Genomic DNA, 27,933 nt, shown 5'->3' with positions numbered 1-27,933 from the left:
GTAATATAAGTGGTTTATAAATTAAATTTGTTTAAATTGAATCATTGCTCATATTCATACAAAGGGAAGTGGACTGTACATTTTAGCAATTGATTAATCCATATTTTTAATAATTTTCAGAAATACAAGATTGAAATTGTATTTCTGAAAATACAATTTCAGAAATATAATACCTGCTGTATTTCGCAGGTATGCTGTGAAATACAGCATACCTGCGAGCGCTCGCGCCTCCTTGTTCACTGTTTTTCTCGTCACCAGAAGCATGAATGTCCATTTACCTTGGAAATAATTCGTACGACAATTTAGGAACCTTGATGGCCTAAGAGCCTTCAAAACAAAGCTTTTACTTTGAAATTTTGACCAGCGGCTAAGAGCGGAAGTTTTATTTTGTTGACCGGAAATGAGGTGTGTGTGTGGGAGCGGGAGGCTGTGGGCGGTGATATGTTTGTCAGCTGACCTGGTTGTACCTCTCACAGAAGTCACAACACCGTGTCGGTTCTCCTTGACAGCTACATGTAGCAGCTTCTCCACCGAGGCTCTGGCTTGGGACTGCGGCGGGTTATGTTTCCCTGAGACGGGGGTGGGGAGGCGGAGGTCCGTGCACCACACTGCTCCACCATGGCGGCCGAAATCCAGCCTCGTCCGCAGGCTAGGAAGCCGTGCCTGCTGAGTAAAATCGAGGCTTTCCAGGAGGTTGTGACCGCGGCGGCGATCATCCCTAAAGAAGACGGGGTGATCAGCGTTTCTGAGGACCGGTAGGTCTCTGCGCCACAGGGTGTTTACCTAATAACCTTTAATATACATCCGAGGTTATTTTACCTTAATATTGACTTTTTTCTGTTAAGCATAAAGCTGTTTGTCATCACATGTTAATATGGCTTCAAAACAGTAACGCAAGATGTGCGGAATCCCCTTAAAATCGTTATTTTATTACAGTAGGATAATATCACACTAATATTTAATTTCAATACATTTATTCAGTGAGAGAATAATAATAATAATAATAATAATAATAATAATAATAATAATAATAATAATAATAATAATAAAACAACAGTGTAAAAATCTTCATTGAAATATTATTAGCACCCCTACTGTCACGACTTTGTACAGCACCCTTTTGCCAGTAGCTCAGCACTTTGCTTCTGCAACAGTTCACAAGGTTTGAGCATACAAAGAGAGGGATCTTTGACCATTCCTTTTTACACTGTCTATATAATAATAGATCATTCTGGTTCATCTGTTATAGTCTCTTCAGCTCACTCCCGGGTTTCATGTAGGATTTGGTGGAACTAGAGATGATCCTGGAAGAAGGAAGAAGGTGTTTGCTGAACTATTTTATGCTGATTTGCACCACAAACTCTTTTTGTGGTGCATGTTCTCTATAGCTGCCCAGGCTTTTTTTTTTTTTTTTTGGAAGAGAAGGAAGGCTTTTCCCCATTTTTATCTTTTAATTTCACACCAAACCAACCTGTCCCAGGTAAAATCCTGTAGGGAGTTTTAAAAACGCTCCATATGTTTATGCTTATGATGGTAGATCAGAAAGGGCTTCTTCTTGCCATGCCTCATGGCATCTAATGGTTGCTATGGAGAGCTGATGACAAGAAGAAGTCACCGTTTGCACCATTATTATTAAGCTAAGCTTTCATTCTCGTCCACCGTGGTTGCCGGCATCTTAAAGACAACGGCTACATTTTGCACCATATTTATATGGTGCAAAATATAAATATGGTGCACCATATTTATATTTGGTGCACCATAATATGCACCAAATATGTTATTTGGTGCATATTCTTTCTTTCTGTTTGGTGCAAACAGAAAGAAAACTTTCTGTTTTCTTTGAAACAGAAAGTCAACAAATTAGAAGTTGCTAAAATCTCAAAACATAAACACTTTTTGTTTATGTGTGTATTTTTTATTTTTTATTTTTTTTACCCTTTTGGCTGATTAAGATCAATAACTGGAACATTGCATCTAAAAATTTAGCAACTTTAACTGTGTTTTTAATTTCTGTTATTTAGGTTTAACTCTTTATTCTTCTGTTCCAGATGTAGGTATCTGAATTTGTTTGCTTTTTTTCCTTGGGATTACATTTACCTTAATGCAAATGCTAAGGTTAATGCTACCAATAAGTGCTAAACCAAGGATTTTGTTACTATTATTATTATTTTTTCCCCCTGTGTCTGACTACTCATTTAAAAATGGGCATTTTCTAAATTTATCATCTTGAATTAATGATGGATTTATTTTAGGGATTTTTCACACCTCTTTTTCACATTTCCCAGCTGCGTCAAAGAAACAGCAGCACAGTTTATCAGTCCCAGATTCTTAAGGTTACATATTCAAAGTGTAAAATATGCTACCTTAACTTTACATGGGAATTAAATGAGGTGTAGCAGTGAAACCCAATAACTGGCCAACTCCAATAAAAAGATCATATAAACCCAAGTGGCTATATGTGATAGAGTGAGCTTTGGTTGCATGTAAACGTGTTGTGTGGCATTTAAAAAAAAGGAACAACACAAATGCCAGATTAACATATTAAAATCTTTGGCTAATGTCTGAGTTTGATTTGATATTTTATTTTGGTTCATTTTAGATTTCAGTTCCATTCCAACAATGATTATTGGTCATTATATGGACACCATAACTTAAAAAAAAAAAAGTCACTGAATTCCTAAAATAAATCACAGTTGACTGAAAAAGGTGGAATTTGATCAGCTTAATTATCTAAATATTCAGTTGATTTCTCCAGTTTTTCCAAATCTGGCCTCTAAAGAACAATATTCTGAGCCGGCTTTTGTGTCTTTCTGTAACATAACACCATGTAGTTAAAACAATGAGGTGGCGCGATAAGGGCAGGGTTAGAGGAGGCGTATTTCAGCAAAGGAACCAAGTCATTTCTAAAGAGAGGGAGGATTTGGTCAATTAACAGAACCTGCTCTGTCTCGCACGATCCTCCTGAACATTCCTTTTACGTTAATGAGTCATGGATTTCTGCAGTTTTAAATGAGCAAAAATACGTCTGTGCATGAGAGAAAAAAAACATTGTCTCACTCCTTCAGGAAAAAACAAGCATCCATTTTTTTTTGCTATTTTCAAAGGATAAAACATTTTTAGAAATTCACCTATAAAACAGATTCCAACAACTCCCAAATATAGGGAATTTTATATATATATATATATATATATATATATATATATATATATATATATATATATATATATATATATATATATATATATATTTTTTTTTTTTTTATTTTTTATTTTTTCTTCAAAGCTGAGGTTTAAAGTGGAGCTCTTCACAAACACAGGATCAATTCCTTTACGGGACGATCAGTTCAGCCTTTGATTTGAGGAATTTCATTCTTCCGTCGTCATTAGCAGAAGACAACTGGAGGTTCGTCGTTCTTTGCTCTATTAAAAACTTAAACTCTCAGCTGGAAGGATTCGACAGAGAACCGATGAAGGCTTTTGGGTGAGACCGAAGGAAGTTCAGTAGCTTTTTATTCAAGCCTGTGGACTTATCCGTGAAATATGGTGCGTTCATTTATTTAGATTTGGTATAAAAATGTTTTGTTCTGGCAGATGCATGGATGCAAATGATTTTACCCTAGTTTAACATCTTTTCTTTTTTTTTTTATCAGAGTGAGATCTTTAGAGTCTTTAGGGTCAGTTGTGTTTTTCCCCTTTTCTCAGGAACGAAGGAGATGTGAAACTGAAGTTTATTTCCTGTGGAGCTGGCCGGGTGTATTCGGGTTGAACTTTTTGGCCCCGGCCTGGTAGATGGATTAGCGTCTATCAATAATTTACCTCACCTTAGACTTAATGAGACGCTTCTGTCCCCACAGAACAATCCGAGTTTGGCTGAAGAGGGACAGCGGTCAGTACTGGCCAAGTGTTTACCACACCATGCCCTGTAAGTTTCCCGTCTGTATTTCATGTCTGCACTGCTTCTTCTTATCCCTGTTTTCGCAATCTGATTGGTGCAGTAAAAATAATAGAAATAACACTGAGCCAAGTTGCTACTTATGGTCACAAGGAATCTCTTTTTTCTGTTTTTTTAAAGTCTGCAGATTTCACGTCCTAACAGAAATCAGAGTTCCTGCAGGAGTTTTTATTGTTCTTTCTCTTTGTGTGGCAACGCCACACATTTTTGACAGTTTGCCTTGTTTTCCTCCAGCTGGACGGCTGAAGGAAATCCCATGTAGCAATCAGCAAGATCTGCCTCTGACAATGTGAAGCATTTTGGTTTGCTGACACAGGAATCCATGTTTCACACGCCAGCCGCGGACGTTTGCATTGCTAAAGCGGACTTAAAATATGAATTAACCCAAACTTTATTACAATTAAATGATTCCTGTTAATGAGGTGATTTATTTATTATATGAGATACGTTAGGTCTTTTTCTTTTTTGTAAACCTTAAAGAAGAACGGTTTTCAGCCAATTATTCTCCTGTGCCTCTTGACCTTTTCTTCCCTTTCATCATCTTCATGTTACAACCCCAAATGTCAAATTATTTTTTCTCGGTTAAGTTCATGCAATGGAGCAACACAAACCAATTCATAATGGAGAAGTGGAAAGAAAATCAACTCTGGTTTTTTAAAATTACTTTTATTAAAAAAACAAAAGGCGGCTGGGCATTTTATTTTTCTATACCTCTAAATAAAATTCAACATGAATACTTCTAGAAGTCTCCCTGTCAGTAAATAGAGGAATTTAATGTCTGGCTGCATGCAGCTCAAAAAAAAGCAAAGAAAACTTGAAAGGAAGCAATAGAAGAACACAGCAAAAATATAAAAGATGAAGAAGCTAAATGCAAATAACTTATTGTTATCCTTTAAATTTAAAAACATGCACTATTTACATGTAAGGCCTCACTGAAATGCATTAAAGTTTATGTTTTTTACTAAACAAAATGTGAACATTCGCAGATTTATTTCTACTTTTATTCACATATCTCACATGTACAATCTGCCACGTGAAATTAATGCAAAATACACTGAATTCGAGGCTGTATGTATGAACACTTTTTAATGCTTCTTTTACTTTTATTATTTTTTTTAACTTTTACCAGCTACTTATTCTGCAACATGTCAAACACAAACTACTAAAACCCAAAATGTCTTAGCAATAAGCATAAACTTCACAGACTGTAGTATGTGATCAATAGCAGGCTTCAGTAACCTATTAGTCAATCTATGTAACATTATTGAACTAATTACAGTTTATAAGACTCAACACGTATATATAAAAATAAATGTAAACTTTGGGGGAAAAGTGAGTAAGTTTGTGTCCGAATTCCTGACGCAAAATAAAAATGAACTTTATAAAACAGAGCTGTTGTTTTTAAGTTCAGATCGTTTTCGTCTCCTGATGCTGAAGCGTTTTTTTCTTTTTTTTTTTTTTTGTGGCTGCTTCAGATGCTAAGTTAACCTTAACCTTAACTTTTGTGGTAGCTTCAGAGCCTCACAAGACGCGTAAAACCATTGGTGTGATTTCCACAGCACTCTGCCGCAGAAGATCTGGGTCACGCTCGGTTTATGCTGCCAGTAAAGCCGTAGAGTTTTGAACAGAATTGGAGATGACCTGTTATTTTTTACTGTTTATTTTGGTAACAATTAACTCTTTTTTTTTTTTCTTCTCCTGGTTTTTATCTGAACTGTTTCTGAATTTTTATTTGACATTTGTCACCTTTTTTTTTCTCTCTGGTTCTGTCTCGTGCTTCTGCATTTGTTAGGCAAACTTTGCTTACTTATAGTCACATGACCCACACTTAATAGTGGAACTCAAGACCGATGAGTAAGCCTGTTGAACGCAGCTCGAAGCTAAAGGAAAGTTGATCTTTGCATCTGTTTTATAGTCAGAGTGCTAGGACTTCAGACTCTGCTACTAACTAGAACTTCCCTCTCATAATGTTTTAAGTTATTTTACATAATTTTGGCTTAAAACAGACTTTCTTCTTTCATTTTTCTTGCAGCCTCATGTTCCTGTATGTCCTTTAACCCAGAAACCAGGAGGCTGTCTGTAGGTATGGATACAGGAAGTATCTGTGTAAGTAAAATCTTTGAGACTCTTTCCTTCCTCAGGTGATCACTCAGTCAGCTGCTTTCCATTTTGTTCAGGCACTAAAAACATCTCAAGTATACAATATCAGTTTAAGCGGAAAAAAATTGTTAAAGAGAGGAAGAAATAAAGTTGTACATGAATGAGCCGCAGCACTGCACTGTCGCAATAAAGATTGTCTCAGGTAGATCTTCTGGCAATTAGGAACCCAGTTTTCTCCCCTTTATGAAAGATGGAGTGCAACAAATCCCCGACGGTGTGCGCAGAAATCTTTGATGAGATTGTCGGGGTTCATTAATGTGGGGATGGCATATCTGGGTCATATATCTGCCAGCAACTCATCCACAATGTGCTTCCTGCAAGAAAATAAAAAAATCCATGCAAATTGCTGCACAGCTGCTCTGGGCATCGCGACCCACTACTGTAGATTGTGGTTGGTATCTGTTGAAACAGGTCTGCCAGCTGTGGAGTGGGGCGCACACCTCCAAATTGCACGTACACAAGTTGACACGGGGAGGCTATGAGCTTTTCAGGCTGCAGTTCAAATGCAAAATGTGCTAGTTGTGATGTAAAAACGAAGTTCTGGAGTCATATTTAAGGATTAGGAGAATTAAAAAAAAAGAAGCGTAAGCATCATCTCATAAGTTAATGTCTAAAATACAGTTGTACATCAATGTGTAATACATGTATAGGTTTACATACATTAGCCGTGAGTTTGAGCAGCTCGCAATGAACAGTGAAAAATAAATGTGTGCTCAACACATTCTGACTGTTCTGTGGAGATGGTCCTTCTATCTCCATAGGAAAGGAGAAGGAAGAAGGAGAAAGTCCTTCTTTAAGCTGAAACTGATGGTAGAGGTGCAGAAATCTCCCAATTAAAATAGGAAAATCCAGCAGATACTAAGACAATATTCAGCCCACAGTGACAGTTTTGGGTTAGAAATTCAGAAAAAACAGCTGGGATAAAACTATTTGGTCTCTGAAAGCTTGATTGGGTCTCGCTGGCATCCACAGCGATGGCAGGTTGTCCAGGTTTGACCATATCCAGGTCTTTGGAGATTCTGGAGACCGTGGAGCGGTCTTAATCCTGTGTGAAGGGGGCTTTATCTGCTCCTTAGCAGAAAGTACCATTTATGTTACTTCCTTAAACCATTCCTTACTTAGCTTTTGTGTAATATTGTGTGCATTATTTTAAAGGTCAGTCTGATCTTCAATTTATCCTAAATCTCTAGTGTGGATCAAAGTTTTAAAGTATCTTTCAAGTAAGACCTAATTTTTCCCAGTACTTCCCACCATATTTTTATTTTACAATATGTACTAGATTGCGGTTGCATTGCGTTGTTTTGTATGTTGACATATGAAATGACTCAAACTGGAGCACCAAAGATTGTGGTCTTTTTGACAAAATAAACTTGATGCAAAGCATCGTCATGGGGTTTGATTTTTGGTATTTTAATTTGGAACGAGAAAACTCCACGGGAAAAATCGGACGAGGCCACAACAGCACTTTGCAGATTTTAATCTCAGAACCTGAAATCTGAAAAGCTCCAACAAGGGTTTTAAATATAGTCGTTGCCTCAGAGGAAGCTGTCGTGCAGAACAACTTGTTTCTTTCTGCACTGGCCTGCAGGTTCTCCAGTCCTTCACAGTCGTGTTTTGATGAAACGGTGTTTACTTTTCACCTCGTGTTCTGTGACTCCTGGTCATTTTTATCATTGACCTCGTTGGGTGCAAACAATCCTCTCTGTTTTTCTGTCTTTCAGGAGTTTATTCTGTCAGAGGACTACAACAAAATGACCCCGGGGCTCACATATCAGGGTGAGACGCGACGCTGTTTATTTGTCGGTTATTTCTCATATTTTGAGGCAAACCGGGAGTTTGTAAAAACAGAAATTAATATGTTTAATCTTAGAAGACCTGAACATCATTCCTGTATTCCTACAGTACATTGCAAGAAATATACACACTCCCTTTAACTTTTCCACATTTTGTCACATACATCAATGTATAAATGAATGAATGAGTTATTTGTCCACTCCTCTTCGTAAAATATCTCAGACTCAGTCAGATTAAATGGAGAGTGCTTGTGAACATTGACGATGCCGTTCCAACGTCTTGATCTAAACCATTCCACTGTAGCTCCAGCTTTATGTTTAGGGTTATGTGTAAATCTGGAAGGTGACCCTGCGACCCAGACTCGAGACTTTTGCAGCTTCTGACATATTTTATTAGCTCCATCCATCATCTACCAGCCTCCCTGACCCGTCTGCTGGTTTTCTTGGTCTTCATGATGCTGTTTGTTCACTAATGTTCACTAACAAACCTCAGAGGCCGGTAAAAAACAAACGGCCGTCACACTTTTCAGATTTTCCTTTCACTTCGACGTTATGCTCTGCTTTCTGCTGGTCTGTCACATAAAATTCAGGTCTGGGACTTTTGTTTAATTAATTAATTGCATAGATTTTAAGGCGCTAAACATTGTCATGCAATTAATCATATTGTTTTTTTTTCTTCTTTTTTTAAAAAAGAACGCTCAGGCCAGAACCTTTGTATTCGCGCGTTTCTGGTACGCCCGTTAATCTGACGCACTAGAGGCGTTCGCAAACAACGTCGGCGTCCAGAGTTCGCCTTTTTAAAGAAGGATTTTTCTTCGACGAAGTTACATGAATGCACGTGGAAGTTTAATAACGCATGAATAACCTAAATAACAGATTACAAACAATAAAGTCTGTTGTTGAGCTAACACGTCTATTCATTCAATAATTTAACAGCAAAAACGGTTTTTGGATTTAAAATTGTAGTTATTTTGTTGCTATACAGATATAGTTTAAAATGTGATTAATTGATATTAATTAAATACAGAAACTCCAATGAATTCAATTAAAATCTGAATCGAGACCCCCCACTAGTAACGTCCAACTAAATATTGAAGCTTGTATTTGTAGCAAGACACAGTTTGAAGAGGAGCGAATACTTCTCTCATCGGATCAAGATGCTTTCATTTCTTGACCCCAATAATCGGGCTTTACTGCACGTTTCTATGGCATGTTATAACGTTATAATGCTACGCAGTGTTATCTCGGTTTCTTGTGTCTCTTATTCTCTGTGTTCACAATTCCTTCCCGATTATAATTCACTCCAAACGCAGGCTCCCGTACCGAAACGCTGATCGATTGGGTCTTAACCAGATCGTTTTTGTCTGCTCTCTGTGCCTGCAGCCCATCAGGGCCGAGTGGCGGTGGTGCTCTTTGTGTTGGAGATGGAGTGGCTGCTGAGCACCGGCCAGGACAGAAACTTCACCTGGCACTGCTCGGAGAGCGGCCAGCAGCTGGGGACGTACCGCACCGCGGCCTGGGTCTCAGGACTGCAGTATCCTCCAACACCTCCTGTTATCGTCATCTGCAGGTCACCTCGCCATGCAGGGGCGAACGTTCACACGAAGGGCTTCGAATTTGGTAAAAAACAAATAAGTAACCATCTATAATTGTGAAAGCCTGCTCTAATTTAAGAACGGAGCAATTAGAAGAAGAAGAAAAAATAAACAGGGCAATTGAGATTAACTTCCAGTGGGTTTGTGCTAATGGAAGGGACTAACAATACGAATCAGTCATGCTGCTGTCAAGGAAACGGGCTGAGTGGGTTTCTGTAATGGGCAGATGAAAGGCTGCGAGTGCTCGGCAGTAACACTGATCCATACAAATGAACCCGCCGCCGGGTCATCGCAGCGGTGATATCCTGCCTCGGCTCGCTGGCAGCGCGTTTGGCAGTGCGTGGAACCGGCGGAGACATTTTTTTTCCTTTTCCTTTTTCTGGAGGCTGTGTTGGTGTGGTGGAAGTAAGTGGGTGTGATGTTTGCTGCCAGTCGGCATTAAACTCACATTAATGGTGTTACACCGAGGATGAATTTGTTTTCCAGGCAGATGCAGGACGTTAGTGGATTATAAATAAAGAAAAATCACATGTAGGCCTCTGAGGTCAATTAAGCAAAAATGTTGAATGATTTTAATGGGCACTAAGAAACACCATCATCCCATGAAATACGTGCAACTGCATAAGGAGACTCTATTCAACGATGGAGCTTGCATTTTAACGCCATGAATCCACGTCTATAAAAATCTAACCACAGTACGAATATGATGATGCAGGTATTTATTATAGTCTGTTTTTTTTCTTTACAAGAAATTATGGCAGTGAAATGGAATAATAAACATTAGAGTACAGGGATCCAATGATGTCTGGGAAAGTCTGGAGTCTATTTATTTATTGTTTTACATTTTCTGCAGCTGGACTATTTTAAGTACAGAAAAAAGATCAATAGGAAAACAAGTTCCCGCTTTCCACATTTGATCTCTTATTGTGTCATCTGAAAGAAAACAAATCTGAATTTCTACACAGTAGAGCAGTTCTTAAAATGATTTAAATTCAATTTGGATCGTTTAGCTGTGAGTTGAAACATCTCAACATATTGTTTTTTCGAGGTTCGTGTGAAAACAGTTTTTAATATTTTGAGCTGCTGCCGTTTTCAGAAATTAGTCGTATGTTTTGGGTTGTAATTGTATTAGTTTAAAATGTGAAAGCCAAAAATATGTTTTGAAAGGAAAAACAGACTGTAAAAAAAATTTTTTTGTTGTTTTTTGATTTAGGGTTACAAATTGCATCTTCGGCTTCTTGACCTACATGATAAAGGTTTTACAGATTTATGCAGTTTTGGGAAATTTAAGTGTGATGGATTTTAAATTGGAGCAGATTTAACTTGTCAAGAGAGATTAAATGAAGCAGTGACCTTTACCACACTGCTGGATCAGAAACCTCAGTTTCATAATATATTGACCATACAGACTGTAAAACACAACTAGGTAAATCATTTTCTTTCCACTCAAATGTCTGAAAAAGCTTGAAACTTGAGCCCGGAAGAATTGGGAATTTAATTTTTTAAAATAAAGCACATAAATTATGAGCCAAACTGGCATTTGTCTTGTAATCCAGTATGCAAACTTGCTTTTGTTTATTTGTTTTAATAACTACAGATAGTTGAAGAACCCAGATCTTTAACAAATGTAGACCTTAAGGAAGAGTTTCTAGAAGAAAGCTGATGTTGAAAGTCGTCAGACATCTGGGTTGCAGTTTGTCAGGGAACGCTGAAGGAAGTTTCTGGTTTGTCAAGACCCAAACTTAGCTTTTTTTTTTTTTAGCCAACATTAAAAACATGTGGTGCAGAAAAAAACATGGTGGTGACAGCATCATCCTGTGGGGGGATGCTATTTTTCAGCTAGGTCAAGGAAGCTGGTGACAGTTTGTAGGCAGAAGCTAAGTATAAGAGAGTCGTGGGAGAAAACGCTAAAAACACTGGCAGAGCTACAAGGGAATGGCTCAAATCAAAACACATTCATGAGTTAAAGATTTAAAAACTATACAGAATCTCTGGCAAGGCAAAAAATCAAATGTCTATTTTTTTTCCTTTGGTTGAACTTTGTATAGGAAATTTGCCTGTTTTTTTTTTTTTTTACTTACTCCTTTCTGCAGCCATGTGGCAATGATTGAGCCTTGTGGTGATCTAACAGGTTGGGGAGGGTAAACGTTGCCCGCAGACTGAGACAAACCTCCGAAAACAACTTTCACTTAAGCATCACATGCAGCAGCTGACACGTTTGGTGCAGACTTTTTGGTAAAACGCAGAGCTCATTCATTACAATCAACTCTTGTTTGTTCGGTGAATTGTTTCTTAACCTCCGACCAGGTTTGATGTAGAGACCAGGCACGCCTTTGTAGGGGACCAGTCTGGTCAGGTGACCATCCTGAAGCTGGAGCAGGACAGCTGCAGCCTGGTTACCACCTTCAAAGGACACACAGGTACATCACACCAATACACCCACACACACTCGGTTCCTTTGTTTGTATTACAAAAATTTAAGCTGTTATAAAATGAAATGAGCTTAACAAATAGCTAAGTAAAAATGTCTAATAGCAGGGAGTAAGCTATTAGTATAAGTACATATTAATGCCAATTTCTATGAGAAAATTCAATTATTTTCTTATTTAATCAATGCAAAACAGGTTTGATGAGTAAGAAAAAAAAAAAGAGAGAAAACATCCTGCCACAGATCAGAGGGGGTTTTATTAAACTTATCTGCAGGAAGGACGGCTCAGTGATTCGCTCAGTGACACAGACCTTATCTGATACTGATTAAAACCTCATGGTGCAAACTTAAAAAGTGACGGAGATGAGCCTTGGTGACAGCCGATGTGGAGAGAGTTTGAACCAGTCAGTGTTGTTGGTTATGCTAAATTAGTTCAGCCTCATAGCTTACCAATGCATTTAAATTAATCAGAATGTGGGTTAAACATTTCCAGTGAGTATTAAACTGACAAAAAAAAAAGCTGTTTATGAACAGGAAATCTGACTCTATAAATAAAAATGAAAAAATTGCGTCCGGTATGATTTTACTAAAATAATGTTTAACAGGATGTCCGTGTGTCCTGAAAAGGTCTTATATGGATATGCTTAAAATTAAGGCCTTAAAATCTCTTTAATTCATAAAAATGTAAGTTGGTCTTAAATTCATTAATCACAGGTCTTAAATTACTTTGTTGTGGCGGGACTATTTAATCTAGTATATTCTGTGTAGTTTTTCTTTTTCCTGCAGGACATTCCAATCACATGAAAGTTTGTCTGATTTGCTACCAGTAAATAGGTGGTAATATCCCCTTGCTAGCTATGTAGCTAGTTAGCAAGCTGCTAATATCCCCTTGCTAGCTAGCTACATAGCTAGCTTGCTATGTACTGACTGATTGAAGAGGCTTACTTCTCATATGGATTATCTGGTAAAATGGTATCTATTAATACCACTGTATTAATACATTATGTATCTAGCTAGCAAGGGGATATTAGCAGCTTGCTAACTAGCTACATAGCTAGCAAAGGAATATTAGCAGCTAATTACTAGTGACTACCTACAAAACTTGCTAGTCAGCTTTTTTGCGTCTATCTTGGGTAAGTGCAAACTTATTGCCAGTTGGCTGAACGGTGTTCGTGTTCACCACTGGATGCTACACATCAGGTGCTACATTCATACTTGGAGTCTTAAATTTGAGTTGGTGAAACCTTCAGAAACCCTGAGTAGCAAATAAACAAGCTAGCTTATTTATTTAAGAAGTATGGGAATAACAGTCTTGGTTTGGAAAGCTGATGGTTCATCCTTTTGTGGCTTACGAAATGCTGCACATGTTCGGACTGTAGTCCCAAAATAGTTTGCCATAACTTTTTCATAGTCATTACATTTAGACAAGAAGACTATCAGTTCAAAAAATGCCACCTTTTCCACAGTTTTCGTCAGATTGTTTTAGGCGTATTTATGTATGCATAAGTATGTTCAAAAACGGGAGGATTTATTTCATGAACTCGTCTTTGCGCGGCAGGTAACGTGACGGCGCTGTGTTGGGACCCGGCTCAGCGGGTGCTGTTTTCCGGCAGCTCTGACCACTCCATCATCATGTGGGACATCGGAGGGAGGAAAGGCACCGCCATCGAACTGCAGGGACACAAGTAGGAAACGCTCACCTTCAGCAGGACGAACCAATTAGCTCTGAGTTTGTTCTCAGCCTTTGTACATAACAGATTTGAAGCAGGTTTCGACGACGCGAAGCCCAACTTTAGCTTTCGTCGACTCATTTAAGGTTTGTTTTTTTGTGTGTGTGTGTGTGAACTGTTGTCAGTGACAAAGTCCAGGGCCTGTGCTATGCCTCACACACCCGCCAGCTCATCTCCTGCAGCTCAGATGGCAGCATCGTCATCTGGAACATGGACGTGACTCGGCAAGAGGTGAGCGTGTAACCGCTGACATCGAAGTCGACTCAGCGCACCGAATCGTTCTAAAGAGAAGCAAATGAAGATCAGTTCAGCCGCTGGCAGCCGTGGAGGAGCGTTCTTTGTTTTCCTGTTTTGCTCCACTTGTCTCCACACAGTTAGCTGGGACCTAGTTTTGTCTTTATTTAATCAGACCCACATTTTTGCCTCTGTGTTTCGCCCAAACCCTCTCTGCTCTGCTCTGAAACAGCATCTTCTCCAGCAGAGAAACACTCGCTGCTGGAATACAAAGTATTTTCACTGCCTCTGCCGGATCAGTGTTTTGCAAAGGTTAAACCAAAGTTCAATGTTTTTTTGCTGAATTACCTTGTTTACGAGAATCACTTGACACATTTGGCTGAGTGTCGCTCTCGTGTTTGTGTGATAAACACGGATCTGGAGTCGGGGCAGAGCCGTCCGTTTATAGCATGAAGACCTACAGCAGAGGAAAAACAGACTCGGTGGCCTGGTTTCACAACAACAGAAACAGCAAAATGTCTGAGGCTCAATAAAATTCCCCAATAACTTCAGCTTGAAGTTATTTTTGGGGTTTTTAGGAAGACTGGAGTCACCGAGGAAAAGTTTTTATATCAGTTGTGGTGAAAGAGGCGACACAATCTGGATAGAGCTCTACAAACCGATGTGAATTTTGCTTCGGGCCACAGCTGCAACTAACGATTAGTTTAGTGATCGATTATTCTATCGGTGGATGAAAAAATTGGCGCTTTCTGCATAATTTTCATTTAACGCCTTAATCCGTTTTTATACAGTGTTAGAAATACATAAAGAGATGCAAATAAATAATTCAAGTCTTTTTTAAAAAAGGAAAATAAATATTTTATTGTGTGAAATACAATAGCAGGAATACTTCAGCCAACACTTAATGATTTGTAGTAAAGGATGCATCCTCACTCAGCTAAAAAAAAATACTCCTTACTGCTTCACTTAGCATCAGTGCAGTGTAGGGCTGATCTGTTTACTATTTCTTTGACTATCCAGTTAATAATTGGATAGCAAATTGTGCTAAATACCATATTTTTCTTAGAGAATGTGAACCAGGTGAAGCTAAATCTATGCCACTTGAGTTCTGGGTAAAACATTTTTCAGACAAAAACATTTTTTAATTTGTAATCAAATGTGAATGTAGATATATTTTTGCTCAGTTTTGGCTTCATGGCTGCTCTGAGTGTGTTGTTTTATCAGAATTGTGCTTTCTCTGACATTTTTTAATGCACAGCTGAAACAGCTAAAGTCGCTGGGCGGAATTGGCTGTTCACCAATCGGGGCATAAAATCAGCAATTTCTGATCGCGTGCCAATTTTGTTTCCTAACTCTCCCCATTCTTTGTTTCAACATTGGGAATTTTTTGTATCATGCATGTGTGCAGACTCCAGAGTGGCTGGACAGCGACTCCTGTCAGAAGTGTGAGCAGCCTTTCTTCTGGAACTTCAAACAGATGTGGGACAGTAAGAAGATCGGCCTGCGACAGGTACGTCACGCTGGCTGACCCAAAACTCCCTCGGCTTTTATCATCGGGCTTGAATAGCCTCTCTCTTTCTGCTCGAGCAGCCGTGCATGACCGTATCCCTCCCGTTATTCCAGAGGAAACATTCCTAGAGCCCTTCACTTCTGCCACGCTAATGCTGAGAAAACATCCTGCGGCTCTTTTATTGCCGACTTCTCGGAAACGGCTTCATGTTGCGTTTACTCCTTTAAGAGTGTTTTCTGGTTGTGTTCAGGGTTCTTGGACAAAGTGGCAACGTTTTCCCAAGTGCTGCAGAAAGAACTGACAACATAATATTGGTAGTTTTTGACAATTTATTGTTGTTTTTCCCTTGTCAAACTGGGTCAAAAGTTTAGGTATATCTATCCAAAGTTTGGTAGTTTCACCCAAATCTCCAAAACAATGGATTCATAGAAGGAACAATAAGTTTTGGAATGACTTGGCAGAGTCCAGCCTGTTGTTCTTTGAATCCAGTAGACTTGGAGAACTTCTGCTAGATTTGATTTCCATCTGAATTGGACAAAACATTTGAAATGTTTAGAGATTTTTTTTATATCGCAAAAGCCTTCTTTACAGGAATGTTTACACCAAAAGTACAAGTTCCATTTGCAAATTATTTCACTTATAATATGGGAAAAATGTGTCGTTCCATTGTTCCAGACTTACAACTAGAACTTTTTCATCAATATTAAGGAGCTATTTACTTAAAACGAGCCCCTGTATCTTGCTGAAAAGTTACTTGTAAGTTAGTTTTGTCTTTTTTCAAGTGTGTTAAGATGTTTGCAGTAGAAAGTACTTGGTAATTGTGTTTTTTGCAAACAAACTGCATTTCTCCTGCAGTCTCCGCTCCTCCTGCGTTCAGTTTACATAAATGTTGCATCTTTTATGAGCACCTGCGATGGTTGGCCGGGCGACCATTCGATTAGCGTTGGAGAACGCTTTGACTTTCTATCTGTGGGGTTTGTGTTGTAACAGGCAAAGCTCTCATTTCCCTAAGGCAGATATATGCTCCTCATCATCAGTCTGACACATTGCACATGTAAGAGGTGATTGTAGATCTACTGTTACAAAAAGCTTCCTGCAAAACATTCAACTCAGAGACTCTATATATGTAACTTTTACAATCCTAAGAGCCATATTTGCTTTTAATCCAGCTAATTAGGAATTGTTTAGAGCTGCAAAAGTCACAAGATCATTAAAAAAAATAGCAAAATATCTGTACTTCAGGTCAGTTGTAATTTTTAAAGAACCACATTTTATTTCTGCTTCTAGATTTTAAAATACAGTGAAAGCATAAAACTTTTTTTTTTTTAAAGAAGACGGATATGTTTTCTTTGTGGGATGTTGACATTTATGAAAAATGAAATCCGAAAAAAGTTCATCGTTTCAAACGTAATGACAAAGAAAATATAAATCAAACAATATCATTGCTATTCAAAATAGTATTTGGTTTTGGACAATCAATTTATTGCATGAAAAAAACAGCATTTATTACTTTTTTAATTAAAGCACTAGTTGATTTTTTTTTTCTTTTTACCATTTTAAACCAGAGTTTTTAAGAACCATTATGGAAGGTCCAAAGCCAAAGACTGACTTTATTCTCTGCCTCACTGATGAGAAATGAGGGTCTTCATATGAGCTTTCGCAACACTTAGCCTCTCATGTTTTCCTCAGCACCACTGCCGGAAGTGCGGCCAGGCCGTGTGCGGCAAATGTTCGTCCAAGCGCTCCACCATCCCCCTCATGGGCTTCGAGTTTGAGGTGCGAGTGTGTGACAGCTGCCACGAGTCCATCACCGACGAAGAGTGAGTCACAATCAGCCTCTGTCGATGCCGTATACTGTCCCTTTGTGCTCCCGGCGTCCCCCCTGGCGCTCTCACGCTGACGTCTCTGCCTCTTCTCTCCCTCTGTGTGCGTTTCAGCCGAGCTCCCACCGCCACCTTCCACGACAGCAAGCACAACATTGTTTACATGCACTACGAGCCCACCACGGGAAACCTGCTCACCTCCGGCACCGACAAGGTCGTCAAGGTCTGTACCGGAGATGGCGAGTTTTTCGACGTTGTAGTTCGAGGGTTCGGACACCAGGGGGCGACAGATGCTCAAGAAACTGAGCCAGCCATTTTCTATGAGTTACTCAAAAGCGAAGAAGACAAAATTTAAAATGTTAAAGTTGAAGCAAAAATAATAATACAATGCAGTTTAAATTTATTGAAAGACTTTTTGACCATGTAATTTGAAAATACATCTGCAAATTCAGACATTATTCTGGCTTAATATTGTTCGTTTTCAGTACACTTGTGCTTCATCCATTCAAGCTCTTGAAAATAGGTCTGAAAGAGTTATTCGTCTTAACCATCATTAATCAATGTTGGAAATAATTCTCAACTAATTTAGTAATCAATTAATCATTAAGCAGACTATATAGACTCTAAAGTCATGCCATTTTCTGAAAGAACAAGTTACATAGAGCAGTAATTAAGACGAAACTGTACAAAAAATGCATACATTTTGCTTTTAAGATAAAAAAATATATAGTTTTTCTGTAAATATGTAAAATAACAAAGCCAGAGTTATGTCAGAAGCTTGTTGGTTCCCTACCAAAAAAAAAAAAAGTAATGGGCTTGATTTGCAAATTGATAAAGGACCTATACGCTAATTTTACTTACTTATGTCTATTTTTTTACCCGTATGCTTTATTTTAAGAAAATCAACAGTAAATTGAAGCGTTTGTGCCTCATTTTAAATAGAGTTGTTTGTTCCACAATCCATCCAGCTATACTTTTTCTTTTAATTCAGTTGAAAATATATAGTATAGTCCTCTCACACACTAAAACATTTTATTCTTCAGTTTCTTCTTAGCCTCTAACTTGGCCGATCATTTTGGCGGCTATTATTTAAACAGAAGTTTTTCTTGTGTTTTTTTTTTTTTTTTTTTTTGCAGATATGGGACATGACTCCTGTGGTGTCATGAGTTTCCGTGGACACGGGGCAGCATTTCGGCCATCTGTGACCAGTTGCACTTCGATGAGAGCGAGGGAGCTGCGTCCGTGTCACCTGGATAATATTTAGCAACAAAGCCTGGGTTGCTGCGTTCTCTCACAGCGGCGACACGGCCAGCCCCAGAGCAGCCTGAGGACGGTGCAACGTCTTGCTCAACACGAGGTCACAGACTGGTTGGTCTTTGCTTGATGTCTGGAGTGATCGCGCTTGCACTCTGGGATTCTTTCTGGCATTTGACCTTGTAAGAAATTTAATATCTTATGTACTTTTTATAAATTTCCTTCTCACTGAAGATTGGAGGAGCTAAAAGTCATCAGACTCGTTTTTTGGACTCTAAATCATCGACGTAATCGCAGTTTTCACATCAATACGATTTTTTTTATTTTTATTTTTGTTATCTAAACAAAATTACCATCAGGAGGAATTCAGGCCTGGATTATTATGACTCCCTCTAGAGGCTAAATTTGTTTTGTTCCTGTTACATCATTATTATTATTTTTTTGACTAGTAAAAGTACATATTGTATTCACGAAGGTCATAAACAGGTACCTGGAAATTCATAATTACTGTCTGCTCTAAAAGATTTTTCAACCTGCTTTTTTATTGAATTATTTTTACCCTCTAAAGGTAATTGATCAACATTTCCTGTAACATTTTGAATGTTATATTTCAGACAGTTGAGCTCCAACAACATGTCTGAAACATTAACCAAAGCATAACTCAAACTAGCTGTAATAAACTACAGCAGCATGTTTTTTTTTTAACCCTACCAAATTCTGAGGATGACGAATGTTTTGGTTTCTTCTGAGCAGTAATTGACTTTGAGTCCATAAATATCAGCTGATGCAGGTTTGGAAGTGATAAAGGAAGTAGCTTTAGGCCAGCTGGTCCCTTTAATCCAGCCTCTTTGAGTTAATTTTGTGAAATAATCTGGTGAAAATGGTTGTTGCATGAACAGTTTCTTCCAGTTATCCTAGTTTCAGTGACTCTTAACTACTGAACAGTTCATTCAGTCGGGTCATAGTCTACACACAGTGCTAATTATGTTTACTTTAATTGGTGGCGGTTCTTTTGAATCCTGTGCGCTCTTTAAATCATCTCTGTTTGGTGTTGCGTATTTCAATTCAAGTTTAATTATTTTAGAGGTAGTGAAGATTAAATGCAGTCCAGATTCCTTAAAAGAAAAGCCCTTTAATTTTGGAATAATTCGTTAGAATTATTTTCTTACATGTTTCATAACACAGAGGGCGCCCATTAACAGGACGCAACCTTTTCTTTTTCTTGTTTTTGAACATTTGCACCCCCCCCCCTGTCATGCCGCCCTGAGCAGAGAGCCATCATGTAATCTCAGTTAACGTAGCGATAGGTCTTCACTCCCTACAAAATAAATAGAATTCCCTCATCGTTCCTCAAGCAGGCTTTTTTTTTTAAATGGAAGTGAAATTAAGTAAAATTATGCTTTGTGTCACAAACCAGATGACATCACTGCCAGATGGCCTGATGCATTGTGGGAACCTTTATTTTCTCGCATGGTGCTTAATCATAGTTTAGCTCTGCTTGAGTAATTCTGTAAAAAAGAAAAAAGGAATAAGTCCAGCTCAACTTCTTAAACCAAGGCAACAAATTTGATCCACTTTCCCCTGATGTTAAAATTCGATGTTAAAGTGCAGCTGCCAGAATGATGGTTTAGCTCCACGGAACCCGTTTGGTTCTGGATTTAAAACCAGTTTAAGGTCCAGTCGTTATGGCGATGACGGCGGACACCGATGAGCCTCCTAATGAGCGATCGGTGACTCGGTGCTGTGTAACATCGTCTGTGCCCTTTTATCGAGGTTATTTATTCTAAATGTTTGTTTCATGTATGAAACATGTACAGAAGCACATATCAACACAGCTAGACGCTGTGGCTCTTCAGAGATGCACCAGAGCGTAAAAACGTTGCTACAAAACGGTTTAAATTGTTTTTCCAGCTTTATATGTTGGCTTTACTGTTGATGCACTGGAATCACGAGGCAGAAAATCATAGATTTCTCCTAAATGTTTTACGTGACTTTGTGACGACCGCTCGACGCTCAGCTCGAATCCCTCTGAGCTTCTTCCAAAGATTATCAATTATGGATCTGAAAACAAGGTCTGTTAACATTTCTCGTGTTTTTAGTTCATTTCCTCGACCACTTCCTGTGAACTAATGCACACCTGCAAGCTAAATTAAACAAAGTGTGATTATTAACGATGCAAACTGGTGTAAAATATACAGAGCTAACAGAATGGATCTTCTATTTCGCAAACTTAACCACACAGGAGAAACTGAGCTAGATTAAAACTTCTTCTTGGTTTTGGTTGTTTGTAAATTCCAAAGTTGATAAAGTTTATTTAAGGCCAGTTCTTTGACTTTTTGTTGCAGGAAAGAGGGCTGGGGGGGAATGGTTGAATTTCAGAGTTTTCGTGAATGTAACACTGTGTATAGACGATTGATTAAAACAAAAGGTATTTACCCTCAGCCGTCATGTCCGAGTTGTGTATTTGGCAACCGATATAGAAAGCTGCAGTTATTTCTGTTGTTTCACACTTTTTTCTTCCACTTAACTTTCCAGTAATATGCTAGGAAACATCCCTATGAAGTTATTTTATTGTTTTTTTTGGGTGTGTGTGTTTATATATATATACACACACACACAAAACAAATCACTTTTATTGAATTAAGTAAAACATTTAGCAAAAATCATTAAAAACATTATGTGTGCATACACAAGTCAGAGTTTATTTCACATTCGCTTCATTAAGTTAATGTTTAACAGCATATTAAGCACTCTTGATTTAAACCTTCACGTCTCGTAGAGAAAAAGCTTTGAAAAACTACAACAAAACCAAGTAATTCCTCACAAAAACATTTTTAGATCAAACCTCAATAAAGCATTTCAAAGCTTGACTCTTGTCATTTCAGCCAAACGTGTCTCATTAGGTTTTTGTAAACGGTTAGGTAGTGTCATCGGAGTGCTTTAATTTTGAAAAGCAGCCAGTTTTCCAGATATTAAGGTTTGAACTTTTGGGCAAACTCCTCCAGCGCTGTCAGGAGTTTCTCCTCCTCCTGCGGAGAGGAGCGGGACGAGGCCAGGAGGAGGTGGGTCGCCACCGGCTTACGATCTGAAGAAGAGACACAGAGTAGCAGGAATGCGTCACCGTGAGGAAGATGATTACAAGAACCAGAATGTACAGAGCTGCGTCAGAGACGGTTTGCACTAATGTTATGAAGAGGAATGCTGCACATTTAAATCCTTATTTCAACCTCAAATTTTTGCTAATCCTAAAAAGTATAATTAATCATAAAATAAATTCCCATTGCCATATTTTACAAGACTAAAAACATGACTTTTAATGCATGTCTACTTCTAGCTTTCAGAATGTTTTTCCTTCGTGCCACTTGGATGAAATTTAAGACTTTTATCAAAAGAAAATTTCTTATTTTATACAGTAGAAGAGCCAAGCTTTTTCAAACAGAATGCGTTGTACACATCATACGGGTTGGCACCAGTAGTGGCAAAGACGAATGTCTGTTAAATTTACATGTTCTCGTGATGGACGCAAGAAAAGCTAGCTAGCAAGTTAGCGGTAGCCTCAGCCACCTCAAGTCACAGAATGAAGACGTCTGCGTCTAACTCGAATGTTTGCCTGACAGAAAAATAAACGACATGGAGTATATGAGATTAAATGGTCTCGCCACAACAACATTTAAGACCTGTTGTAAACATATTAAAGGCCAACATACATTTTATAAAATGAATTCAAGTCCTTTTAAAACCCTGAATTTAAGGCTGGTTGGACGGCCTTCTACAGATTATTTCAATCAAATGTGCAGAAGCAAGGATTCACACTTGTGAATCGACCACAACTGATTTGGAAATAACGAGGAAACCTTGAAAGAACTGCCCGCTTGGCAGCTTGACGGCGGCAGGCGACGCGGCGAGCCACACCACCGTATCTGCCCCCATGGCCTCCGTCCTCAGCTTGGACTGCATCTTGGCATGAAACGACGGCATGGAGGACTGCACGGCTACACGAGGAAACACAAAACCAAAGCCTCTGTCACAAGCAGACTGTGGAAAATGTTTGTTTTCTTGTTGATTGACAAGAATCCATCTGTGAAATTCCTCTACAAGCTAAACACGAAGCAGTCTAAAGGATTTGAGTGGCGATAAAGACGTAGTGGTGGCGCTTTACCCGGCGTGTCGGCCCAGCCGGGGTGCATCGAGGAGAAGTGGATCTCTTTGTGCTGAGAAGCCCACCTCTCTGTGAGGATCACCTGTTGTCTCTGAAACACAGTAAGAAGTACCAACGTGTGAGTGTGGCTCCAGGGTATCAGCAAGTCCAATCAAAGAGGTTTTAAGACCTTTTTAATGACACCTGGAATAAAATTTAAGACCAAAAACTATATGGATAGGGGATGGTTTGGGGATCCTGCTGTATTAGGGTAGCAAAAAACCTGCAGTATGAAGCTTAATGTATATATTTTTTTGAGCAGAATGCTCCTTAGTCTTGTATGGGTTGGCAACAGAAGTGAGGTAGAGGCGGGAACAAAAGTCGTCCAGCCAGATGACTGGCTGGACGATAAATGTGATTGTAACCAAAATATGCCTGTAAACATAGTAGAGGCAGAAAAGCTAGCTTGGAACCTAGCAAGGGTATATCAGCAGCTAGTTAGCCGTAGCCTCAACAGCCTGGAATCAAAGAATGCTTGCTGTCAACTTTTAGCCAGACAGAACAGTCAGGTGAGAATAATAAAAGAAAAAACAAACACACAAGACTAAAGAGTCCTGTCACAACAAAAATTTCATGACCAAAAAAGGCCAAATTAAAAACTTTTTGTTTTAAAGACTTTTTGAGGCCTGGAGTTTGGATGCACAAATTTCAGACTTTTTAAGTACACCTTGGGTTACTTCTGTAGAAATCAGTGCGGAGAGCCTTACCTTATTCTGAGCGTACGCCATGGTGCCGTCGAACGTGCCCTTCTCAAACTGGAGGTCGTCCACATTGAGCTTCTGAGTGAGCATACCGCCCGATGACACGGTGATCTGAGGAGAGACACAGCAGCCGTCGTTTCAAAACGCCGCCCTTTCTGATCCGGCCCAATCGTTTGGCGAATGACACATTTGTCTTATCAGAACTGAACCCACCACTCTCGGGTCTTCCACCTTCTTCAGTGCGGGAATCAGTGCAGTGGTGAGGATGTAGGTACCTGGAAGTAAAGATGAAAAGAAAGGGAAAGGTTGCTTTTAACAGTTGTAACAACATTTACACATGTTCTAACATCTTCCTTTGTTCTGTGACCTCAAGGACTTACTCAAAAGGAAGAAGTGCTTCGTTTACTCACCGAGCGTGTTTGTGGCAAAGTTCTTTTCCAAGCCCTCCTCCGTCAGCTCCCTCTGGTTGACCATGCAGCCCGCGTTATTGATCTAAGACAAAGACCGTAAGAAGAAAGCGATGACAAAACGGTGGGAGCGACTCGCAGAGCAGAAGGTCGCATAGATCCGCAAACACCTACCAGCACGTGCAGCTTGTTGTTTTGAGAGAAGCTCTGCGCAAACTCCCACACCTGCCTGGCGCTCGACATGTCCACGATGTGGACGTGGACGTTCTTCAAAGACAAGGGAAGCAATTGTTTTTTTTATGTCTTCGCCTCCCTCAGATATAATGATATTATGTGTGACTTATTTCTGCAACAATTCCATTCTTTAAGGGTCAGAAATTCATTGTTTGATTAGTAATTTCTTTCTTCTTTTTTGCATTTTGTCACTTTACAACTGACTGAGCTGGAATAACTTTTGTGTAAAATCAGTTCCCAGATCTGTCACCCAATAGGGGGCACAGTTAAGTATTTTTCCCACATTTCTCTCTGTATCAATAAAACATTTTCTGCTCAACACATTTCCACCCGAGCTTCTTTACTGTTGCCAGCGACGGCCTTTTCTCCTATTGGGTGACAGGATTTTATAGAGCCAAAGAGCAGGTCACTGAATGCATATGGGCCCATACAGCTGGGTCCAGAGGTGCTCTGATGGGAAAAACATTTCGAAGTTACAAATTAACAGAAAGGTGTGGACTGGCTTGCATCTGGGCCTTTTTTTTTCTAATGATGTCGTGTTCACAGTCGAGAAAAAAACACTAAAATTACCTCATTTTTACTCTGTGCCACAATCTCTCCTTTGGCCGTCTCTGCTCTTTCCTTGTTTCGACAAACCATGTGAACAGTTCCCCCTGCAGGATCAGTAGATTACTTCGGACAAGACCTCGATTATAACAAAGACTTTTATGCAAAATTTACTTATTTAACAAAAAAAAAATGTGTAACTTATGCATACAAGTAAGAGATGTGTGTTGCTGCAATTTGTTTCCCTTGATTACTATAAACAGGAACTTTCAAATGATTTGATTCCAGCCTGGGGAACAGAGGTGACGTCACACTGGGTGTACAGCACAGCAGTCGCTGCATTCAAGTCTCATTTTTACAGTAGTAATTTCCACACCAAACTGTTTTGTTTTTTAAAATCAATTTGCACTTCGTTGTGGAGCATCCACAGAGAGGGGGGGTGGGAAGACAAACCCGATAAAACGCTCACCTCTTTTGGCAATTTCCTGTGCTGTAGCTTTCCCTATCCCGCTGTTGGCGCCTGTGACCATAAAGCACCTGTCGCTCAGGTTTACATCCAGGTCGGCCGGAGAGAAATGCTTCGCTGCAGCTTCATAGCCGCTCCTGTTAAAAAAATAATCAGAGAATACCACAGTCAGCAACGTTCATACCTAGAAAGAAGTCATGTGAGGCACAGGAGCAGGAGCATCTCAATTGTTTTCTGTGTTATCTTCCTGACTACCAGTAGTTCATTTTTGTCCTCTGTAGAGGATATTTCTAACCTTGAATATCTCCCACCCCATGCATTCTACTGAATTAATTCCTTTTGGTATCTAGAGAGGACACATAGGGCTTTTCAATGATACCACATGTGAAGGGGTGGGACTTTTGTACGTACCTTTTTCTAATTCATAAAAATGACGTTCATCAGTACAAGCACATTTTATGGGGAGAGACAAAGTAAGTGCATAAAACGTTTTATTTTGCAAATTTTGGTTTAACATTTTGTTGGCATATTCTAAGTAAGTCCCTTAGCAGCATATTAAAACATTCTATGAATTATTTTGACTGTACTTTATCGTAGTATTTAAAAGTTGAAAAATTGTCCTCTGTAGTGGACATTTGTAATTATTTTTCTGTTTTTTTCTGTATCCATCCATCAATTTTCTATACACCTTTGTCCCCTAGTGGGGTCAGGAAGGATGCTATTCCCTATCTCCAGCTATTGTTCCAAGCGAGAGGCGGGGTCACCCTGGACAGGTAGCCAGTCTGTTACAGGGCAACACAGAGACAAACAACCATGCATACACCACCTAGGGAGAATTTGGAGAGGCCAATTAACCTGACAGTCATGTTTTTGTACTGTGGGAGGAACCCGGAGAAAACCCACCATACACAGGGAGAACATGCAAACTCCATGCAGAAAGACCGGGTCCAGGAATCGAACCCAGAACCTTCTTGCTAGGCAACAGTGCTCAGTTTTGTCAATGTGAAATTCAATCTTATGTTGATGTTTTGGATATTTTCTTTGGGACAAACTGGTTGCCATCAAGGTTCAATTTCAAATGTATGGGGTTCCGATGTCCACTGTAGTGGACACATCATATTTCAAAAATAAAAACTTTTTTTCAGTATTCTAGTTACTTTACAAAGATTGTGGAATTTAAAAAAATGGTGAATGGGCAATTTTTTTTTTCCTGGGTAAATTGTCTTTTGAGCTGAGTTTTCCTACTGCTGCCAACAATGAAAGTTAAAGGGCGCTAATAATTTTTCCCCTTCATCATTTCATGTTTTTTCATCCACCAACTTATAAGGGAGACTTTTTATGACGATAATTTACTACAGTTCCCTCACAGTAACTCCTAATATGTCTGCATTTAATCTGTGTACATTCATCCAGGTAATATTCAGAGGTAAAACAAAATCAAATTATGTTTTTCTTCTTTTTTGCCGTTCTGTGTTTTGCTCATTGCTGACTGAGCATAAGCATAGCTATTTATGAAAACAATAAACTTTTAACCTTATGCTATTATTGAATTTGTAACAGCCGCGCCCCTTCGCCATATAACATCTTGAGTAACTGGATGACCACTGAATCAATCATCGGTAACAGTAACACGTTGTTTAAACTTGGAAAATGTTTAAAGTTTGTTGAAATTACACAGGAACCGAGTGGTAGATGTTACGCAAACCTTAAAAACGACAAAACTAGTGTTCACTAGCTAATGTAAAGCGCACTGCACTTACTTTGTGTACTCCTGCAGACCTTTCACGAACCAGACGGCATTCCTGTAAATAGACATGTTCTCATTTAGGCAGCAGCTGCTTGAAGTGGCCGAATAGACTGAAGAGAGTTATCCATAGGAGGGTGTATTTATTAACTGTTTGTTTCGTAAGAATGACTAAAACGTGGGTTGGCTAGGAGTCACGTGTTTCTCAACCGGAAGTACGTTTTGTAATATATTTCTATAGCACACCTAGTGGATCTTTCGGTTTTATGACTCCAGAATTTCCCTGTAAAATGAAATAATTTAGTGTTTCTATAAATATATCCAGAAAAATAAGGACTAAAAAGACCTCAACGACTTACATCACGCCACACCGCTCTCTAGTACTTAACCATGCAGTTTCGGCGGAATTTGTATAGTTGTCAGGATGGCCGAGTGGTCTAAGGCGCCAGACTCAAGGGTAAAACCTTCCTGTGAATCGGGTATTCTGGTCTCTGAATGGAGGCGTGGGTTCGAATCCCACTTCTGACAATACCTTTTTAACCTTTTCTCAATTAAGAAAAATAGTCTATTTAATTTAAAATTTAACACTCAAGTGATGTGACTCGTATTTGGAAAGGTTATTTTTTTGTGAAAATATTTTACATTAAATCATTACTTAATCATCAAATGTGCTTTAACAATTATCATCATTAGCTAGGTGGTTTTATTGTTATGTTACTAAGTTTTAGTAAAATAGTCGGATTCCTAAAAATGACAGAGCATCAAAGGTGGACAAGAAAAGGATAGGGAAGGACAACAGATAACTGATCTGCAAAAAAATGTAATTTGGCATTTGATACATTTTCACAAAGACAATTACATGCAAAGCAAAAACATGGGTTCTAATATGGAGCCCTGAGGATCTCCTCCTGCCCTGTAGGATACTGGGAGAACTGAGTAAATTATTCATCAGCTGATGGTTCCAGCTGATGAATAATTTGAAAACCAGCTGAAAGCACAAAAAGTCAACTTTGTCAAAGTCTTTACAAATCATGGGAAAGAGTTATTAGATATTAATCAAAACTAAGTGTTGGATAACTAAATGTTTTAGAAAACAAATGTTATGCTTAATAAAAGAAGAAAATTTAAAAAATAAGTTGATTCAGTCGTTTTTTGTGT

The 27,933-nt window shown here is 38.9% G+C and overlaps 2 protein-coding genes and 1 non-coding gene across 3 annotated transcripts; 2 read left to right on the top strand and 1 right to left on the bottom strand.

Moving 5' to 3' along the window:
• The first annotated feature begins 426 nt into the window (after window positions 1-426).
• On the top strand, window positions 427-20,920 carry wdfy2 (WD repeat and FYVE domain containing 2). The gene is made up of 12 exons (XM_088010743.1): window positions 427-755; window positions 3,855-3,922; window positions 5,985-6,058; window positions 7,834-7,888; window positions 9,289-9,439; window positions 11,808-11,920; window positions 13,487-13,613; window positions 13,784-13,889; window positions 15,301-15,402; window positions 17,092-17,222; window positions 17,340-17,448; window positions 18,362-20,920. The coding sequence occupies exons 1-12, from the start codon at window positions 619-621 to the stop codon at window positions 18,389-18,391; spliced, it is 1,203 nt and encodes a 400-aa protein (XP_087866869.1). The 5' UTR covers window positions 427-618; the 3' UTR covers window positions 18,392-20,920.
• Window positions 20,921-21,094: 174 nt separating this feature from the next.
• dhrs12 (dehydrogenase/reductase (SDR family) member 12) lies at window positions 21,095-26,969 on the bottom strand. The gene is made up of 10 exons (XM_015013046.2): window positions 26,792-26,969; window positions 25,035-25,168; window positions 24,590-24,672; window positions 23,960-24,052; window positions 23,789-23,870; window positions 23,592-23,653; window positions 23,385-23,489; window positions 22,639-22,729; window positions 22,334-22,471; window positions 21,095-21,564 (listed from the first exon to the last, which is right to left on the bottom strand). Exons 1-10 carry the CDS (start codon window positions 26,845-26,847, stop codon window positions 21,452-21,454), a joined length of 957 nt encoding a protein of 318 aa, XP_014868532.2. The 5' UTR covers window positions 26,848-26,969; the 3' UTR covers window positions 21,095-21,451.
• Window positions 26,970-27,193: 224 nt separating this feature from the next.
• On the top strand, window positions 27,194-27,303 carry trnal-caa (transfer RNA leucine (anticodon CAA)). The gene is made up of 2 exons: window positions 27,194-27,231; window positions 27,258-27,303. It is a non-coding gene; the product is annotated as a tRNA-Leu (tRNA).
• The last annotated feature ends 630 nt before the right edge of the window (window positions 27,304-27,933 follow it).

The sequence above is a fragment of the Poecilia mexicana genome, unplaced genomic scaffold (assembly GCF_051168715.1).
Source record: "Poecilia mexicana isolate PSO_F unplaced genomic scaffold, ASM5116871v1 scaffold_2, whole genome shotgun sequence".
NCBI classification, from domain to species: domain Eukaryota; kingdom Metazoa; phylum Chordata; class Actinopteri; order Cyprinodontiformes; family Poeciliidae; genus Poecilia; species Poecilia mexicana.
Note: the sequence above shows the minus strand (reverse complement) of the source record. Positions and strands in the feature narration are given on the sequence as shown.